General features: G+C 26.2%; 1 protein-coding gene across 1 annotated transcript; it reads right to left on the bottom strand.

Moving 5' to 3' along the window:
* Window positions 1-1,022: 1,022 nt before the first annotated feature.
* Nsun5 (Nop2/Sun-like domain containing protein 5) lies at window positions 1,023-12,520 on the bottom strand. Its single transcript, XM_043046555.3, has 6 exons — window positions 12,199-12,520; window positions 10,822-11,080; window positions 8,427-8,553; window positions 6,423-6,564; window positions 6,186-6,301; window positions 1,023-3,249 (listed from the first exon to the last, which is right to left on the bottom strand). Exons 1-6 carry the CDS (start codon window positions 12,346-12,348, stop codon window positions 1,323-1,325), a joined length of 2,721 nt encoding a protein of 906 aa, XP_042902489.2. The 5' UTR covers window positions 12,349-12,520; the 3' UTR covers window positions 1,023-1,322.
* Window positions 12,521-12,607: the final 87 nt, after the last annotated feature.

A 12,607-nucleotide genomic window follows, 5' to 3' on the forward strand; every position in this document is an offset into this window, starting at 1 on the left:
CAAAAAACTTTCTGCACATATTGATTAACTCTTATAACTAGTTTCAACCAGTTCCAGTTTTAAAAATCAAGGACTATTTTAAAAATGTATGATTTTTATAGAACTTTATATTTATTTCAAAATTTCTAACGCATTATTCATAACATTTGAATTAATCTAAATTTTTAAACAATATTAACTATGCTTATGAATTTTAGTCTGGGATGTTAAATACTGTATTTCTCTAGTATTATGAATATAAAAAACAAATATTTACCAACAAAAAGTTATTAAAACTTTTTAAATAGTGCATAGTTAACAGATAGCAATATTATAGGTTGTTAACCAAAAATAGTTTTCTTACATCTTTTTCATTAAAAAAAAAAAAGTCTAAATTTAGTAAAAGAACAAACAATTCTGTGAAAGTTTCTCAAAGCCTGTCTATACTTTGTTGAAAATATGGTATAAATAGTTAATAAAAATTTATATTAAGTCTATTTTTCAATTATTTTTAAATAAAATACAATTTTACGATTTTTAAATGTGATGTTTTTAAACTGTGCAAAATTTAAAAACTAATTTCATCATATTTCTGGCAAAAATTAAACATTAGGCAGTGGATTAATTTATACATTCCAGGATTATTTTTAAAAGTCACTTAGTATGTTGAATTTAACCAAAGCATTGGCAGAGACATCTATACTAAATATTAATCTTTATTTTATTACTTATCATCTATTCCTTTTTTTGTCTCAATTTTAATGAAAATTTAAAATAATTTTAGGAAAAAAATTTAAGCTTTCACCTTGAGAAGAAAAATTTGATTTAATAAAAACAGAAGGTGAAAAAAACAATGTTTTCGCTACATATTATTTTAAAAATTGAAAATTTTCTGACAAAATTCTGAACATTTTACTGTTTTGTTTAGATTTAGAAATTAAGCTTATGATTTATTTTAAATATTTAATTCTTCCATCATATTAGTGATTAGAATATCTATTGTTCAACAAAACAACAGGTTTCAAACCTTATCACAAAAATAATAAATAAGAACTGATACTTTATTTAATAGATTTTACAGTAAAATTTTTTGTACATAACTATGATCATAATATTAATTTCAATAGTTTACAAAAATTGAACTAGATTCATATGTGATTTTAATTAAGTACATTTCGAAACATTTATTTTAAAGTCATTTTTGATTTACACAAAAATATTTTTTTATACTTATTAAGGTTTGGCAGGAAATATGGAATTGTGCTTAGAGAAAAGATTAATTTTTTTTACTCTATTTTCAATTGATCATTAATAATTTTTATTTTTATAGTTTGTTGTGGAATTTATCTTTCAAAGATTAGATTACTAGTTTCTGCCTCATGTTTTCTTTTATGTTTTTTCTTTTTGTGCGATGTTTCCACTTTTTGCACAGTTTCTGTTATAGTATCCTTCTCAACATTCAAATTTTGTTTTGGTACTTCTGGAGTTAGTGTTTGATAGAAACTATTATTGCATTCTTCTATTTCATGTTTTCTTTTGTGTTTTTTCTTCTTTTTGTGTGAAAATTCCACTTTTTGCACAGTTTCTACAAAAATATCACTACCAACATCAGATATTTCTATCAGTGTTACTGGATTTTGTGTTTCACAGAAGCTATTATTGAAGTCTTCTTTTTCATATTTGTTTTTGTGTTTTTTCTTCTTTTCATGTGAAGACTCAACCTTTTGCACAGTTTCAGTAAAAATATTGTTATCAACATTGGATATTTCTGTCTGTGCTTCGGGATTTTGTATTTCGCAGAAGCTATTATTGGAGTCTTCTTTTTTATGTTTGCTTTTGTGTGTTTTCTTCATTTTGCTTGAAGACTCAATGTTTTGCACAGTTTCTATAAAAATATCATTATCAACATTAGATATTTCTAGATTTTGTGTTTCATGGAAGTTATTATTGGAGTCATCTTTTCCATTTTTGCTTTTGTGTTTTTTCTTCTTTTTGTTTGAAGACTCAACATTTTGCACAGTTTCTGCAAAAATTTCATTATCAACATTAGATATTTCTATCACTGCTTCCAGATTTTGTGTTTCATGAAAGCTACTATTAGAGTCATCTTTTCCTTTTTTGCTTTTGTGTTTTTTCTTCTTTTTGTTTGAAGACTCAACGTTTTGCACAGTTTCTATAAAAATATCATTATCAATGTTAGATATTTCTATCACTGCTTCCAGATTTTGTGTTTCATGGAAGCTACTATTGGAGTTTTCTATTCCATTTTTGCTTTTGTGTTTTTTCTTCTTTTTGTTTGAAGACTCAACGTTTTGTACAGTTTCTGTAAAAATATCATTATCAACATTAGATACTTCTTTCACTGCCTCCAGATTTTGTGTTTTATGGAAGCTACTATTGGAGTCTTCTTTTCCATTTTTGCTTTCGTGTTTTTTCTTCTTTTTGTTTGAAGACTCAACGTTTTGCACAGTTTCCGTAAAAATATCATTATTAACATTAGATATTTCTATCTGTGCTTCAGAGAACCTACTATTTGAGTCTTTTTCATGTTGCTGTTTGTGTTTTTTTTCCAGGTGAAATATTTTTATTTCTGGAGCTGCTTCTGTTAAAGGATCCAATGTAGTGCCTTCCGTTCTTTCCTCACCTACAATTTGATTTTTACTTGCTAAATTTGAATCATTAAATAATTTTTTCTTTTCATGTTTGTGTTGCTTTTTCTCAAAAGGATATTGTTCCCTATGTTCTTCTAACCTCTCAAACATGGCTACAAAAAATCCATTGGTGAAACATTTGTCTGGATACGCTCTTAAACAATGAGACCCAAACTCAAAGTTGTTTGAACCCCTTATTGACCAATCAGGAAGTACAGGGCTAAGTTTAAATCTATGGCTGAAATGATTTAAAACTTCGTGAATAACAAACTCATTTTCTGTTTCAGTTATTGAACAAGTAGAATATACAACTCTCTTGACAGAAGGAAAAAGTAGAGCATGCTTCAACAAAATGATCTGAAACCCAGCCAACTTTTGAATACGCAAATCATTTTTAGACTCTTTGGTATCAGTGATGTAGTCCATACGATTAACCATACCGGATCCAGAGCAAGATGGATCAAGAAGAATGTATTCAACTGAAGAATATTTTTCATCTCTAGGATCAACTGAGTTAAAATCACCACAAAATGTTTGACATATATTTGCATGACCTGATTTTAACATTTTGTTTAAAATTTCAAAGCGTTGTTGGTCTCTTTCACATGCATAAATCACACTGCAAAAAAAGACAAAAATTTTCTATTATTGTAATAGAAATAATTAAATTACAAACAAATGTTGTAATACACTTTTGTAACAAATTGATTGATAATAACAACCAGTATCACAACATATCCATTAAGCCACAGACACAAGGAAGTCATACAGCTTAGAATAGTGTATAAAGTAAAATATAATGTATTACTCAACGTTGGAAACAAACTAAAATATATAATTATTTTGGCCCACATTTTTTATTATATCGACTCATGCATTTTATCTTGTTAATTACAAAAACTTATATGTAACTGCATGTAAACTTATATGAAACTTATATGTCATATTGATTTGCTACATTAAATAGTTACTCGCTTTTAACATTCTATAAAATTTTTTTAAAGACATGCCATTATTAATGTAAATAGTATGTTAAAAATAAAAAATACCGAGAACAGGTAATAAAACAGTTTTCTCACAATCTAAAGTATAAGAATCCATGAATTGTAATTCACCAAAAATAGAAACTATTCACAACTAATATACAAGATTGAAATAATACAAATATACATGTTTTTTTTTTTCCAGTTAAAAACTTATATTTTATGGTTTATTTGAAACAAAGGTAAAAGAAATATTTAATGTCTTAAATTAAAATCAATTAAATCATTAAATATTTCATAAAAATCCTATTTTACAATTAATTAATTTTTTTATAAATGATACAATAACATGAACATGTTCCATAAATTTATGTATAGTTTTATGCTAACATGATAAAAAATAATAAATAGAATTTTAAATATCCTAATACATTACCTTACATCTTTATACAACATGCAAATAAAAATTTTATGCGTTAATATTAGATTAGAATGTCTAAATGTTGTATAATGCATGTAACAGAGATATTTTGCCCTCCTTGCTTGTCAGTATATATAGAAATGCCACATAAATAAACTGACAAATTTTCATTACACTTCTTATTACAGTAGAAAATTTTAATCATTATTTAGTTTCAATTTATATTATACTAATATTTTTCAGAAATGTAGTGATACTTAAATACTTGAAAATTACATTTTAATGTTTATTCAAAGTTATACATAGTCACAAAAGCAATTAAACTCAAAATTGGAAGGAAAAAAAAATTATGTAAATTTTTCATTTATTTGTATTGAAACTAAAGGTATTTATATGCACGAAAAAGGAATTAATAATTTCTGAAATTCTTTCTTAAAACTAAGCCTGTTCTTTTTCCCCCTCAGAAAAACCATTTAGTTAAAGCAATGGTTTAAACTAGTCCGCCCTGATAATATATTAAGGAAATTAAACAAATCTTATAAACAAAATAAAGTCAAATGAATTGTTGCGTAATCAATCAAATTTTTTATTAATACAGTAGGGAACCGATTATCCGGAACGATCGGGACTATCGCTATTCCGGATAACTGATTTTTCCGGTTTTCTGAACCGCTACAAAAAGCAGTTTTTTTTATTGTTAAACCCACCTAAAAAAAAATTATTTGGAAATAATCTTACAAAGAAGAAAAAACGATGAAGTAATACAGCAATGATTATTTCTAAAATGATGGTATGGTAAACATCTTTCAAAAAATAAAGAAAAATCCTAAAATCTTATGAAGAAAAAAATTCTTTTTTAAAAAATGGCGGGAAAATGTATTGAATTTCGTTCCGGTTTTTTGGTTTTCCGGTTTTCTGATTTCCGGATAACGGGTTCTGTACTGTACTATAAATGTATTTCAACAACACACCACCCTGCCACACTTTTAGTGTGGCTACTCTTATTTTTCAATAAGGCTGGAAGCTCTTAACTGAGTGTCATTGGGGCAAATAAGAATAGGCTTTCCCTATTTATATACTTAAATGCCTTTCAAGAATCAAGGCACTATCTTACTTGTGTAATTTCTGGAAGTTTTTGGCATTACTGTGATGATATAGTAACAACACAGATGCATTCAATGATTTAGAACTTATTTATTTTAGAGAGCCTTGAAGAACCTATTATCACTTCATCTATATAAGTATATTAAGTACTCACTATCACAGCACTTGTAAGCTATTTCTACAATATCACAAGTAATACCTATTAACACAATTAATTAAGCATAACTGGAGTTACGATAAGTGGTTTTTTTACAGCCCCCCCCCCCTAAATGGATGAGTAATAATAATTTTTACAATTACTAATGTGAAAAATGCATTTTTTTAAATTACCTTCAGCTTAGTATTTTGTACAAATAGTAAAGAAAATAAAAAAATAGGACACCAAGAATCAGGGTTGCCACAGAAAAAAATGAACAAAATATAATTTCTTTTAGTAGCCCAAAGAACAAAAATAGTTGCGTAAATAAGAACAAAATTTTTTTAATAATATGACTAAAATTTTATTAAATGACTTAATTGTCATATACCATGATCTATTTAGTCAAGTTGGTGGCAAATTTTTACATAAACGTTAGCGTTCTAGCACTAAATTTTTATAAAAAATTAGTATATTTGCTGAAAATTGAATACTTTTAATTAGCGGAATTCATTAAAAAAAAAAAAAAAAAAAAACTCTTTTTCAATAAAAAAACCCTTTTATCAATAATTGCCTTAGCAAATAAATAAATAAATATATATATTGAAAAGTGATGACTCAAATTTGCATTTTAAAATAAATTTATTTTTTAAGAAAAAAAAAATAAATCATTGTGTTAAGAAGCTCCTGCAGACTGCAGGTTGTCAACCCAATTTATGCAAAAATGTGATGCGATGTCACCTCAGGCCAAAAATAGTTTCAAATAGTCTCATTTCAGTCGCTTGTGGCAACCCTGATGGATGCAAGTATTTAAATTTTTATAAACAATCCGATACAACTTATAAACAGATTATAAGTCTTAATTGTTTCAAAGGACATAATAGTAAATAATAATGACATCAAATGATTACCCATTATTCTCCATTAAAGCAGTTAAATGCAATGTCTTCATTCCAGGAGCAGCACAAGCATCTATAACAGTAGCACCAGGAGGAGGAGCCAAGACGTAAGCAGGGATATAGCTAGACTAAAAAATAAATAAATAACTAATCAGTTCACTTGCTTACAGTAAAATGCAAACATTATATTTTGCACAAAGATGGATAAAAAATTTCAAAAATGTCAAATTAAAAATACTTGAAAATTACCTTATCTTGAATTAATACATGTCCTTTCTGATATAATGACCAAGTTGTTAAGTTTTCCTCACTATTAAATACTAGGAGATCCTTAAAATGGTAATCAAGTAGAAAAGTATTCTTTTCCAAATTTTTGATTAATTTGTAAAACCTAAATAATTAAGAATAAATATATATTTTTTTATAAACATAAATAATTATTATCGCAATTTTCTATGCATTCATTTAACATATTTATAACATAATTTTATTACAACAATCAAAAACATTTATGTAACTACTTAACATATAAATGTTGTCATTTTGAGTCATTACAAAGTTTAGATCTATAGATCAACTTTAATTTACTACCTGACTCATAGCAATGAGATCACAGAGAAGAATTTATTAACTTAGGAGTCTCTTAAAATCTTATCATAAGCATTACCTGTTAAAAACTTCATTCACTTAAAAAATACACAAATGGAAAATAACAGTCGACACGTTTCAAGTGCTTCAAAAATATGCGTCTATTTACAAACTTGTCAGACGTGAATGAAAAGAAACAAAAATTATTTGAAATAAAAAGAAGTAAAGCTACCAACAAAAAAGATGAAAAACAAAACGAGAAAAACCACAGTAGCAGAGAGTGAAAAAATATGAAAAACAGAACAAGGAAAACCACCCCCGAGAGGGGAAAATCAGAGAAAACTGCAGTTTCATGTGCTATGGAGAGGTGGAGAGGAACTAATATCATTAACAAGGGAATCAATATTCATATGAATAAAACAAGATTCTAGGGCATCAAGATGAGCTGATGTGACTGGGGTGGAAATAATTTTGGCACTGTCAAAATTGAATTTATGCCCGAAATTCCAATAATGTGCAGCAATTGATGATTTCTTGAATTCTTGATAACGGACTGTGGTCGCTGTGAACTGGAAGTAGAATTTGTATCAACCAGCCATTGTCAGAATTCAAATCTGGCACTTCTTATTGGAAGGCAAATGCTCTATTCTCAGAGAGATACCTTGTAAATTTGAATCAATTTCATTTGTTCTATTTTTACCACTTTTGCACAAATTTTCAACTTTTTGCCACTCTCCAGGCAAAAATCTAACTCTGTTTAAAAACCTTGGTACCATTGGCTGAAAAAATACTCAAGATAATAAATATAGCTAATCATACATCAATTATCATGTGAATAAAAAATGACCAAATCTCTAGATCAAAATCTTGCCATCTAAAAGTACTTAATACTAATTCTATCTGGAGTTTTACACAATTGATCTATCTGTCTCAAGGCAACTAAAACATTTTCATAAGAAAAAAGCCAAGAATAAATAAAATAAAAATGGGATACCATGAATCATTGCACCAAATAATTATTGAAGTTTTGCACCAAACATTTTTTTTAAAAAAAAGCTTCCAAGTTGATAAAAGGCCATCACTGTGGTCACATAATTAGCAAATTTTTTTAAAATCAATTAAAAAATAAAGTTTGGAATGTAAAGTAACAGTTTAAAAAGATGTGTTAAGCTGACATTTAGGTTTCTTGGATCTTCAAAGAAAGTCATAACCTAACCTGATGTCTCATAATAATTTAGCCCAAAGATTTAGTTGAAAACATGCAAGGGATTTTGCTTATGTAAGTTTTCATGAAGATCAAAATATTACAATTATAAATAATTTTTTATTGCTACTTCACACAAAAAACTTAAGATTTTTTAACTTTTTGGATAAAACAAATAATTTTTAATACGACTAAAAATGTTTGGTAAATATGACTTAATGTAAAAACTTTCTACCAGCTTAATATTTTAAATTACAAAAAAAAAAAAAACTCTTGTGATGTACACTAACATTTATAAAAGATATTATTCTCTTTATTCTAAACTCCGATTTCAGATTTATCACCATTTCGATCATATTCAATTCAAAGAATAATTTCAATTAAAATGCATTTAAAATTTTTTTAGTAAACAATTAAAAATATAAGCTGTTTATTGAATGAACAAAATAATGTTGACTTACTCTTCTTCAGAAATGTTGGCATCAAAAACTATTTGTTTCACACCTAAACATTCAAGATCTTCTAAAACTTCAGGTAATGCTATTGCTAATGTATTCACTCTTACGTACTTTGGAATATATGTTAGACCTTTACAAATAAGAAATAATAGGTATAAGTAAGTAACAACAGTTTTGTTACAAAAAAAAAAAAAAAAAGTAATGTATTAAATCACAATAAAATATATAAGTAAGAATTCATACTCAATTTCTGGAAAAAAATTCATTAACTACAATGATATCCATAGCAACATAATATATCAGGTAAGAACACATATAATTAATATTTGTGGACAAAAATAAATAAATGAAATTTTAATAGCATGAAAAATTAAATATTACCCTCAATATCAATATAAAATAACTACTAGTCCCATATCATAACCAGTGACATAGAACACCACAATATATTTAGATATTGATGCACCTATAAATCAAACTATCAAGCTTAAGTCATTTCATAAATTTAGATTTTTAAACTAAAGATTATTTATCTTAAATTGTCTAAAAGTCATGAAACAATTAAAAAACTTTTACCTTTCATTTAAAATTGAAATTATTATTGAATATTCATGCGATTAACATTTGCCTCTTAAAAATATTATTCAAAAACATTACAGCAAACATAGATTTTTACTAAGTTTTAAGTAAAGCTTTTTTCTAACAGATAGTTACATCAACAGAAATGGCTTTATGAAACATTTGCATTGAAAAACTGATAAATTTTACTTGACAGGATTTAAGTAAAAAACATATGACATATTTGGGGAAAAAAAACCTCTTGGACCCTTTTTCATGTTTTTAACTTCTTTCTTCACCTTTTTAGCAAAAACTTTTATTTCCACTAAGTTACGTTTATTTTAAGTCCCTTGAGTTTTCCATGTTTCCTTTGAACCCTGTCTCTTTAAAACTGGTAATAATGAGCAGTAAGCATATGGCTCAGGGCTCATGACATCTCCAATCCAACTTAAGCAGTAAAATAGTAATAATAAATACGGTAAGTAGTAATAGTAAAATATGAGTTTTGTAGTTTTTCTTAACAAAAAAAAAAAGATATTAAAGAATTCATAATAATATATAGTATGCATTTAACACATTGATTTGCAATTTTACTTATTAATATAATATGATGCAATAATGAATATATATAATAATGAATGTGTTGAAAATGTAAGTAGATAGTTTATATTATAAAAAATATGCTCATTCAAACAGTGGAATTTCAGTTTTTAAAACTATACCCATTGTATTTTGTAAAAAGGCAAATATTTAAAAAAATACAATATTGTATTGTAATACAAAATAACTAATCTTTTTACCATATCAAGTATGCAAATGAGTAAATGAAATTTTAGTAAGTCATTGATAAAGTGATGAAAAACTAAACTCAGTGATGCAACAGCTCCAGAAGGACATCATAAAACTTACAACAAGAATTGCCCAAAATCATAATTTAGAAAAAAAAAAAAAAAAGATTTTGATTTAATTTTTTTTTTTTTTTTAAATTTACAAACTAAAACATCTGATAAGATGTATTAATAATACTTAATATTAAAAAACAATTATTATGCTTAAAATATGGTTAAATTATTAAAAGCTAATCATCAAATAAATAAAAATCATACCTTGTTTTTCATGTTCAATTTACAAATGCATTGGAACATTGGGAGACTATTTGTCAATTATATATTTAATGAAGAGTAAATTAGTTCAGATCAGAAAATATAACTGTAAAATTATTTTAAGTTACTCTGGTTGATATACACAAACTATACATTTAATAAGTTTTAAAAGCACCGAATTTAAATAAGCATGAAACTAAACGGGTGTAATTAAAAAATGTTTTTCCAAATAATACTTTGCCAAGTATTCCGGAACAGGGCCAAAAAACCAAATATTCGTCACATCCCTAATTTAAATCATGCAATCATGACAACAACTAAAAACTATACTTCATTAGGGATGCACCAAATACCCGATTTCTTTTTCGTATTCAGGTTGTTTTAAGCAATTATTTAAAAAAATTCACATCAAGCTGAGTTTATACTCATCAGTCAAACATTTGGCAAATAAGTGGATACTTAGTATTTACCTTTCATTTTGCATACAACTCATTAAAAAAAAAAAAAAAAAAAAAACAATTGTTTGATATTAAATTCTCCAGTTTTAAACTTGAAAAACTGTTAATATATTTTCAAAATGAACATTTAAATCAGTCTATCATATAATTTCCTGTTGCTTTGATAATTTTTTTTAAACATCAATAATTTTTTTAAAAGTCATAACTAAAAACATTTCTTCTTAGTCATTTTATTGCAAGAGTTTTACAATCTCATTAAATGAATAAATTGAAACTTACTATTATCGAACAGACTATTATCAGACTTTAACTCATTGTATGCTTTTTCAATTTCAACTTGATATCTAAGTACAGTTTCCACTGGTTTACTTTTTCCAGGTAAACCATTCCCAAAAATCAGCTCATGAATTAATATGCCAGCCAATTCCTTTCTCAAATTTGGTTCTTTTTCCAAGACTTGTGTTTTTTCAATTATTGAATCTAATAGACGTCTTTGTTTTAGTACATTGAATGTTAAACCTGATACCTTATGAAGCACCTAAAAATGAGATGATCCTTTTAAAAATAATAATAAAACAAAAAAAAAGTACTTTGATAATGATCACATAAAAATATTTGTTATAATTAGAGAACTTAACACATTTAAATTTGGTGCACAAAAATAATTTGGCCTGAGAGCAGAATTATATTATAACAAGAATTTTTATAATTACAAATATTTTGCAGCTATTGTCAACAAACAAGTCTCACTGATAAAAACCATATTTTAAAGAAAATTAATTTTATATTGCTAATTAAAATTACAAAAAAAACCTTAATATAAAATTATGTATAAATGCCAAGCATAACAGCAAAATGAAAAAAAAAAAAAATTATAACCAAATATAAAATTTTCTCAGCGACTTTGACATGATTGTTCTGCAACGACAGGATTTTATGTAGTTTTGCTCCAATAATTATTTGATCTTGTGGAGCATTGATTATTCTGCTACTTATTTAGAAATGTTGTGCTTTAGGATAATGAAGTATTATTAATTATTAGATGGATAAAACAGCTGTTAGTAACAACATATAATAAGGATAATTTAATGATAGTCGAAACTAGTATCCTGCAATTTTTACCAAGTCACAATTATATTTAAAAATGCATGATTTTAAAATTAATAAAAAAAATATTGGGGTATTCCTCTCTACCAATTATGACTATATTGCAGCTAGTCATTGGATCAAGGAAAAATGTTAATTAAATGAGTTATTAAGTATACTGAAAGGCAAAGCCTAATATAAATAAAATAAGAATCATTAGTATTATTTTGTTTCGGGGTGTAGAAGCAAACCTCATACTACACTACTTATACTATTTTATTAGGTATTTATTAACACAGTTAATTAATCGCCGGCCAACACATGTTTGAAGGCTCCCGAAAAACATTAGTGCACATTAATTTAATGACCGTCGAAACTATTACTCAGAGAATTTTTGCAGGATACTTAAACAAGGGGAAATTTAAGCAAGCACTATTATAAAAATAATGTAATTTTTTTTTAATAGGCACTTTTTTCGTATTTTTACATTATTTTATAGCCTACAAAATTTTTTCATCAGTTTGAATAACACTTTTATTTGCTTCAATATACGAATAACATAGTACTTACTGCGCCACGTAACTTTGAATTATTAAGCACGGTTTTAACATTAGCTTCGCATCTTTTAACGATATTTAAAATTTTTTCAACTTCTTTATAGCTTTGAGGTAAACGTTGTTCTTTAGTTAAGTGAGATCGGCGATGATTTTCTTGATTCATTTCTTAAGATTTTCTGAGTTTATATTCTAAATAGGTGGAAAATTTATTAAAGTTCAAAATTCAATTGAATATTTAATTCTTTAATGATCTTTGAGATACAATCCATTGCATATTATTCAATCCACATGCGTCTTTGTTTACTAAACAAAAATTTGCTAAGTAAAAATTAGATGTTTTTTACGTAAAAAAATATGCCATCTAGAGTAGCCGAGAGACTCCGGGATCTAAATAACTTTTGGAGGGAAATACTAAGAAATTT

The sequence above is a fragment of the Parasteatoda tepidariorum genome, chromosome 5 (genome assembly GCF_982258835.1).
Source record: "Parasteatoda tepidariorum strain Cologne lab strain chromosome 5, Ptep-v5.0, whole genome shotgun sequence".
In the NCBI taxonomy this organism is placed as follows: domain Eukaryota; kingdom Metazoa; phylum Arthropoda; class Arachnida; order Araneae; family Theridiidae; genus Parasteatoda; species Parasteatoda tepidariorum.

Coding starts and splice junctions, on each gene's coding strand:
- Nsun5 (XM_043046555.3), bottom strand. CDS start 12,348: ATGAATCAAGAAAATCATCGCCGATCTCACTTAACTAAAGAACAACGT. Junction 11,081..12,198: donor ATTCAAAGTTACGTGGCGCA/GTAAGTACTATG, acceptor TCTCATTTTTAG/GTGCTTCATAAGGTATCAGG. Junction 6,565..8,426: donor GCCAACATTTCTGAAGAAGA/GTAAGTCAACAT, acceptor TTAATTATTTAG/GTTTTACAAATTAATCAAAA.